Consider the following 8,754-nt stretch of genomic DNA (forward strand, 5'->3'; position numbering starts at 1 on the left):
CATAGCTTTAGAGAATCATAGACACAAAAATCTCCCTAAAAGCAAATTTACACATAATATTAGCAACACTAAATTATCAAGTTTACACATTCAATAACAACAACAAACTAGCTTACATACCAAGACTTCAACTCCTAAACAAACACTTCTACTCCTAAACATCGTCATCTACCAAAACAAGCCTTCACTTCTATTACTAGACCAAGCATAATTCATCCCAAATTAGAGATAAAAAAAATCCAACTAATACGGCCAATGAAATCATAAACAACATCTTCAACTTCAACATCTTCTCTTCCAAATCCCTTGATTTGTTCACTTGAGAGTTATTTATAGCCTCCAAGTTATGCACCTTTTTCTTCAAGTTGTCTTTTTTGAGCTTAACCGCATTCAACAACTCTCTTAAATTGTCCATCTTCACCGTAGCCACTTCTAATTTACCCTTCAAATCACTTATTTCCAATAAAGCATTGTCTACAAAATTATCTTGCCACTCCCAAAACCCACAATTTTCAGCCTGTCCAAACCAATAAAAAACTAAAAATACAACAGTAGCAGTAGCAGATAAACGAAGATTATGGAGTTTATGAAGAACCTTCTTCTAATAAGAACCTTATGAATAACAACAACAACAGATAAATGCATATATGTACAATATTTGATGATGAAATGGAGGTTGATGATGATAGAGAGAGGTGGTATGCATTTTTTTAGAGAGAGAAGAGAGAGAGGGTTAGGTTTAGATTTATTTGGATATGATATGTTATTGATGGATCGGGTACTAAATTGATTGGGTCGAATTTGTATTTGTTTGATCCGGATAAAAAAATAAGAGGGAAAATAAGTTGGCCACTGAGAGACCGACACGTGACATTCCGTTATACTTAAGGACATATTTGGCCCAAAGTATAACGGTAAATGTATAATTGGCCCTAAAGTATAACGAAGAGCATGAATAAACTATTTTTCAAAGTTCAGGATAATTTTGGCCATTTTTCGTTGATTATTTACCAAAGAAAAGAAAAAAAGGCTTCATTACTTTTTAAACAAATTTTGAAAAAATAAATAAAATGAAAACACAGCATATCATGTGGAAATTTTCCATACTTTGCTACATGGATATGTAGGTGCCAATTACATAGAGCGCATGCTAGCAGCTACCAGTGGAATAGAACCCTAATGTGGAATCCCTTGTTTGCCTCTTCATCTCATACATATTCCTTCATCTTTCCATCATTCAGCACCTCTTTTACATAAAATTCAGGTACAATTTTTTCCATTCTGTTCGCTAATTAGTTGGTGATTTTTTTTATAATCGTGGTTTCCGAGTCATTGGCGGCGATTTTCTCATTCTGTTTGATTTTTCTCATGTCGATCGATCTAAGTTTATGCATTTTGATTCATTTGGTGTTGTTATTGTCAGTGTTCATAGAGAAGTAATGTGAAACTATTCTGAAATGCACTTGTTTCCTACGTCTCTTAGGCCATTTACTTTGTATATGCAGCCTTCATTTGAATTTTGAACTGAGAAATGAACTTTGGAATTGTAATGTTTTAGTTTTTGACCAAGGGTTTAAGTTGAGTTGCCGGAGGACCGGATTCAAAAGAAAAGAGGGAAAACAAGATTTAACAATACAAGTGCTATTGTGTTGTTTTTGCGATGATCACGTCAGTTTATTACTAATTTATGTTCTTAAGATTTTAATGCTATGCATTTGTTCTGTTGCTCATTCCTTTAAATTTGATAGAGGAAAAGGAAATGCAAAAGTCCTTATACTTGCTGATAGAGTTAAAGTTTTTCTTAAATGTGGTTCTTCATTTGAAAATGAATGTATAGACTAGCTGAAGTAGTATGTATCTTTCTAATATCATTTAACATCTTATTGCCCTCTTTAACATACAATTTTGACTTGAAGATTATGTTTTCTTTTTTCCAATTTAAGAATCTCTGCTTTGCTTTCAGCTTAGCAGTGTGTTTTCTTGTATCATGGGAGAGCAGAATCAGCCAAATTCCCTAGAAACACAATGGGCATTTCTTGGAAATACAAATGATTCTTATTATCTTGCGGGCCATGAACTTAACAAGCAATACATGGCTGGAGTTGGAATTGATGGGATCCATTATGTTCCTGTGCCTTCACCTCAGTGGATCCATGACCAGCAAACACCACATAATTATGTAGAATATCTTGCAGAGAATGTGGTCTCTGAGGTTCAAGTAGATGCTTCGGCAGAAGCTTCTGCTTTCAGACTAGTCGAGGGCTCTGCTGACATGATTTCTCAGGAGGTATGACCTTTTATATACAAGCCTAGCCAATAAGATTGACAGTCAAGTGGGTTACCAGATATGAGATCAAGCCAAAAATTCCTTGCTTCACTGTGGTAACTGTTTAAATTCATCTATAGTAAAGAGTTGGAATTCTAACTCCTGTTTTTGCAGTTAAGAGATTCGAGGCCTTATTATGAAGGAGTGCCACCCAACCGTTTAATTGGCTCAGAACATCAACGAGGTGCCTTGGTAATGTGGAGATTCTTTCAATGTCTGAAATTCAAAGTTAGAAAAAGAAAACAGGAGTTGTGACTATTTCATGACCAAAATCCTTGCATATATTGACGACAGACATGGGAGCCAAGAGGAAATGTCAGGCATGCTTCTGGACCTTGCTCTGAAACATCAGCTGCTGGGTCATTGTATCCTTCCAAAAGCTCTAGAAAAGCAAGAGCTGCATTATCTGATCGGGTAAGACTAAACTCTTCATATATGCATTTAAGTAGTATCCAGTCTCAACTCCTTCTATGACCATCTGTTTATGCATAAGCAGTATTGCAGGGTGGGGGTGGAGTGGCACTGACTCATTACCCCCCCTCACCCGCCCCCTGCTGTATGCAAAGTTGCAAACATAAGGGGATTGATTATCTTCTTGCAGCTTGTATATACGGGACTGCCCTATCCACCATCATTTGATGTTTAGTACAGTTATTACTTGTTCTTTTCTTTTCAATTTAGGGTAAACGACCATTTAAATCATTGTTATTTGTACATAATCATGATTATGAGGTTTTTGAGAATTTTTTAACAAGATGTGTTCTCTTTTGTAATAGTTAGTGCAAATTTTATTAGGCCTTTTCCAATAGTAAAACCTAGATATTTGTCATCATGTGTTGTAAATGTAATTAGCAGTGACTACTTTATATGGCTGGGTAACTCAATGTTGAGCTTTATCCCTTCTATTTATGTAGTATTGATTTGTCAAAATATTAGTTTTGCATCCCATTATGTACTTTGGAGTCTTTACTTGGAAGTTTAGATACTCTCTCTTTGCTTATGATCTTCCCTTATTTTCTTAATGTTTTGGGTGAACTAATTCAACCTCCCCTGATAAACACTGTAAGCCAACATTGTCGATTTCACAGCTAACATCCTGCTATGCTACATGTGTGTATCACTATAGAGTAATTATGTTTAATTCAATAAGTATACGCATGAATGTATTCGTGTTCATATGGAGTTAACTGCTATGAGTATGTAAATGTAAAACTATTCTCAAAGGTAACTGAGAAGAAAGAAACAATGTTTGGGTGGGTTGATGGAGATGACCATGCTAGTGAGTGGACAGGGGTTTAATATAGAGTTTGGGCGTGTTGGGTACAATTGGTGATTCAGGAAAGGAGGGTAGAATAATGGGAGTGACAGAGGGTTGGGGTAAAGGGTGGTAGAATTGGGATAGGGAGGCATGGTGGGACTAGGAAAATGAAGGAACTGCGGGATGGGATATGTAAAAAGGGGAAGGGCTAAGATTGAGTTGGGGATAACAAGGGAGGGGAACACAGTGATGAGGGTGCTGGGTTGGGATAGGGGAGAGGAGGGTGTCGGAGGGAGAAGAGCTGGCCCAGCTAGGGAGGGGAGGGTTCATGAGGAACTTGGTATTTGGAAGAATGGTGTGAACCAAATCTTTGCCTACATTATGTTGACGGTAAAATTGTAAAGAAGATGCTTGTGCGTATACCTCAGCTAAACGGTCTTTTCTAATGGATGTTAATGGCAAGGAAGGTCTTGGTAATGAAACATCAATGTTGAGAAGAGGTCCTTTGGTATTTCTCAAACCAGAAGGGAAGTCCGCTTAATTAACAGTACTGGAGGAGAGGTATTAATTCCCCTGCATTATCAGTGTTCAAATGTGTTTTCTTTTTAGTATGTTCTTTATATTCTTAGCATGCAGAATATATGATCAGAATGTAATATGACTGCCTAAGTAGTAAGGTTGATAATTCTTCAGACTCTTGCCCGCAAGATAATTTTCTTCTTCCCCTCTGTGTTTATGAAATTGTCATAAATTTTGGAAGCTTAAACTTTAGTCATCACATGGTAATATCATTTAGCTGATGCCTAACTATAGCTGGTTTTGGATTCAGCATCGCAGGATGAAAATTGCTGAAAGAATAGATGCATTGGGAGAACTATTTCCATGCTCTAAACAGGTAACACATCCTATTGGCATTTGGCTTTGTGTATATTGCATAGCTATTCAAAATACAGGATATGCATATGTTGTAAAAGTTATGTACATGAAGGTGGAATTCAAAAAGTAGGAGGGCAGAGGGGGGTGGCACCAAGGATTTCTCAGTGATAGAATAAAAGGGGGGTAGGAGAACACAAAATTAGTTACTGATATTATCTATACATTTTATAATTTTCTGCTTCCTAAAGAATGGGTGAAATGGTAGTTTTATTTTGGTTTGCAGGGTGGAAAAGCATCTCAAATGGATGAAATTATTGATCATATCAAATATCTGCAGTTCCAAATGAAGGTACATAAATGTTCTTATATAGTGTCCTTGGCATAAAACAAGCTTATCTGCATATACCGTGTATACAGAACTTTTCTGTTCTTTAAATGGTCAATAATCTGAATGCCTGAACATTTTTAATTTGGTTATTTAGCCTTATTAACAACAACATACCCAGTGTAGTTCCATAGAGTGGGGACTGGGGAGGGTAGAATGTATGCAGACCTTATCTCTGCCTCAGAGGTGAGGTAGAGAGGCTGTTTCCGATAGACCTCGGCTAAAGACAAAAACAGTTTAGAAAAAGACTATTTAGCATTATTAATGCAACAATAGTTGTCATGTGTTTGATATCTATATTGCCTTTCTACCTGACAAGGACTTGAACGGCCATAGGCAAAATTGCAAATTAAGAGCCAAATAGCCATACCATGTAATTCTTATGCCACTCTTCTATATATTACTCGAAAATTTTGTCTATAAGAATTTGAAGCCTAAGTACCTCTTGAATTTTTTATAAAGAAAATTAATTAAGACCACTATTGCTGACCTTTATAGTGTGATGATGTCTTCCAGATAACTTTTGTTGTTTGAAATGATAAACTTAAGCTTAGCAAGGAAGCAACCACCAATTAACCTAATAAACTGGATGCATTGCCAGTCTAGCTCTTTTATTTATTCATTTGAAGAGGAACGTCGGAAAATAAGTTGGATTTCCTTGTCTAGTAACCATCAATCTAGGTATTACTACTCAAAAAAAAAAAAGATCCTGTGCCTGTCCAGTAAATATGGAACCGAAGACCTAGTGCTAGCCCTTAACTTTCCTTCGAGAACTATTGTGCATATTCTAATTATCTTTCAGAAAAATGTGGATAACCTCTTCTTATGCCAGATGATTCCTAAGCATCCTATAGAAAAACTCCACCATCATCATCCTTCTCATTTAGCTTTGAACAAATTAGGCTCTTAAAATGCTTTGTTTCTTGAGCAAACATAACATAATGATTTTCATTGGATGCTATAGTTGTCGCTCATAAATGTATAAGCCTATATAGATGTGTTTCTTGTATAATTTTACATTCTCTGAATTAGTATTAGTATATTTATAAGTTTAGACAGTTTTTTTGGATATAATACATAAATATGATCCTTAACTTGGCTTCAGCTGACAACTATGACCTCTAACTTTACTAGTGCACAAGTAGGCACTTTAACTATCCAAAACTTGAACAAATAAGCACATTCATCCTACATGGCATCCTACATGAAAATTTTGTGTCCTACGTGGCATCCTACGTGTATTGTGCCACGTAGGACACGTGTGTCTACTTGTTCAATTTTATACAAGTTTAAGTGCCTACTTGTGCCTACCAAAAGTTAGAGGGTATGAATGTGAAATGAGGTCAAGTTAAAGAGCATATTTATGTATTATGCCTTTTTTTTTCCAGAGTTTATAGTTGCTTACTGTTTCAGTATAATTCCTGAACCCAGTAGTTCAATTATTTGGATAAATAGATTAACTTGGTGACCTATTTCAGTGCCTCTAGGTAATTAATAATGGTGCTATTATATCTTGAGGCACCACTGTTGAATAGCTGTTGTTTTTACTTCTATTGCTATTTACCATGTATCATCCTCCAGGTCATCAAGAACTTTATTCAATGTAGTTCGTATTTCCTTATTATGGTCTTCTTTGCATCAAGTTTTACATTATTTTGTCTTAACAGCATCCTGCAATTAACTTATTCTGCTGAAGACTTATGGGAACTTAATCCTGGTTGTGCAGGATCTCAGTAGGAGCAGATTGGGTGGTGAACCTACTTCTATCCCGTTTGTATTTCTTGAGGTACCACCATTCATGACCCAATATAACAACACATTACTAATCAAGCTTTTGGACTTGTTTTTATACAAAAACTAATTATCGGAGAATGTAATAGGTTCTGACTGATTTGCAGGGGTGTGGGCATTATATTCTTGATGAAAAACAGATTGAACCTCTGGAAGACACAATGGGCAAGTTGCTGGAAGTGAATCCTTCAATGGCAACCCAATTGCTGGAGAGCAAGGGCCTATTTGTGATGCCTATGGCTCTGGCAGACGGACTGCATCATCATGAGTAGAAACTGAAAAAAACAGGTCTACATATAACTTCTCATGCAAACTTAAGACAGAGAATTCTGAAACTGGTAATTAGGCAAGAAAAATATAGTATAATTTTGTCTAAGCAAAGTTCAAGAAGATTTATCTTTGTACAGTTCTGGTCTCTGTCTTAACTCTAGCTTCAACTTAAACTATCAAATAGGTGCTCATTATCTGCTTTATCTATTCTTAGTCATCAAACATAAAAGATATTTACATTTTCTTAAAAAGGCACAATTGAATTACTTAAACCTCTATCGTACTCCTTGACATTATCTCATCCAAAGTGAACAAGTTTAACCCTCTGAATTACAAATGTTTTCTTTCTAGTTCTTGGACAAGCATACATATTTCTTCTAGGGCAGAATTAAGCATAGCATTGCCAGACTCCGTAGGAAAATCTTTTGTAATGTCTCCGTATTTTGTACGGATGGCAAGAAAAGTTGGCTTCAGACTTTCATTCATCTTCATTAATATTTTCGCCAACCTTGTGTTTTCTTCTTCATTTGTGTCTACTTCTTCAAAAACAACTGCTACTTGTCGAAAGAAATTGGCATCAATGCAGCTATTAGTTCCCTGATTATTACTTAGATCAACATTTTTCGTTGTTCTTATGTTACATTCTGATCGAGAATCAGTGCGCGGTTTTTTGGTACCAAGGGACTAATATTAGGAGGAGGACGGCGATGACGAATAGATGATGCCACATGATCTTGGACAAGTGCAAAGGTGTAAATGACCAAATTATTACTAGTTAAAATAAAACAAAAAATGGAGTTATCAATTTTCCATTAGTAAATAGGCAAAATGAATGAATTTCAACAATTTTCTTATATAATTCATTGTTTTCTTAAAAAAGTAATTATTTTGGTAGCATTATTCTAGGATATAGTCAATCTAATATGTGCTTAAATTCTCATTCATTTTGTTAATTTTCTAATGGAAAATTGATAATTCCATCTTTTTTCTGTTTTAATCTGTAATAATTTGGTCATTTCCAGCTTTGCAGTTAGTGTTCAAGATCATGTGGCATCATCAATTTGTCGTCGTCGTCGTCCTCCTAATACTGGCGTTCAAGAGACAATTGTTAGTCCCTTGGTACCAAAAAACAGCGCACTGGTTCTCGATCAGAATGTGACACGAGAACAAAGAAAAATGTTGATCTAAGAAATAATTAGCGAGCTAATAGCAGCATTGATGCCAATTTCATTTGACAAGCAGCGGTTTATTTTTGAAGAAGTACACAAATGAAGAAGAAAACACAAGATTAATGAAAGTTTGAAGCCAACTTTTCTTGCCATTCGTGAAAAATACGGAGATATTACAGAAGATTGTCCTCTGGAGTTTGGTTATGCTATGCTTAATTTTTCCCTAGAAGTAATATGTACGCTTGTCCAAGAACTCGAAAGAAAACATTTGTAATTCAGAGGGTTAAACTAGTTCACTTTTGAGAGTAAAAAAAAGAGATCCTTATATAGGCCTTCTTAACTGTCAGCTGGCACCCCACTCTCTGTCAATTCTTCCATGAAAGTAATTCCTTCCATTTTTGTAAATTTTGTTCTATTTAAAATTACATGTACCATCTGTTAAATCATTTTTTTATTTCATTTTGATTAGTGTTTTGACGCTTTTAACAGTTTTCTTGCTTACTGCATCCCAAAAATTGGTAACACTTTTCGACTTTGTACTTGCATCATTCTTAAAATTAATGTGATATTTATACTATTGTTAGTTGAAGTTGCTTAAACTTTTGATCGAATTTCAAGAATTAGTATATATTTGGAGCATATTATATTTTTGAACATAATTATTAAATGTGACCTAAAA

At 35.3% G+C, this 8,754-nt stretch overlaps 1 protein-coding gene across 3 annotated transcripts; it reads left to right on the forward strand.

The window, feature by feature from the left end:
* The first annotated feature begins 1,090 nt into the window (after positions 1-1,090).
* Positions 1,091-8,533, forward strand: LOC129882841 (transcription factor LRL1-like). 3 transcript variants are annotated; one of them, XM_055957320.1, is made up of 9 exons: positions 1,091-1,264; positions 1,964-2,287; positions 2,441-2,518; positions 2,621-2,740; positions 4,414-4,479; positions 4,744-4,809; positions 6,572-6,631; positions 6,744-6,924; positions 7,929-8,533. In XM_055957320.1, exons 2-8 carry the CDS (start codon positions 1,988-1,990, stop codon positions 6,906-6,908), a joined length of 855 nt encoding a protein of 284 aa, XP_055813295.1. In that variant the 5' UTR covers positions 1,091-1,264; positions 1,964-1,987; the 3' UTR covers positions 6,909-6,924; positions 7,929-8,533. The 3 variants fall into 3 exon arrangements, with proteins under 3 accessions (XP_055813295.1, XP_055813296.1, XP_055813294.1); XM_055957321.1 differs by having other exon boundaries at positions 7,937-8,533; XM_055957319.1 differs by lacking the exon at positions 7,929-8,533 and having other exon boundaries at positions 6,744-7,109.
* The last annotated feature ends 221 nt before the right edge of the window (positions 8,534-8,754 follow it).

This window comes from Solanum dulcamara, chromosome 3 (genome assembly GCF_947179165.1).
Source record: "Solanum dulcamara chromosome 3, daSolDulc1.2, whole genome shotgun sequence".
Lineage (NCBI taxonomy): Eukaryota > Viridiplantae > Streptophyta > Magnoliopsida > Solanales > Solanaceae > Solanum > Solanum dulcamara.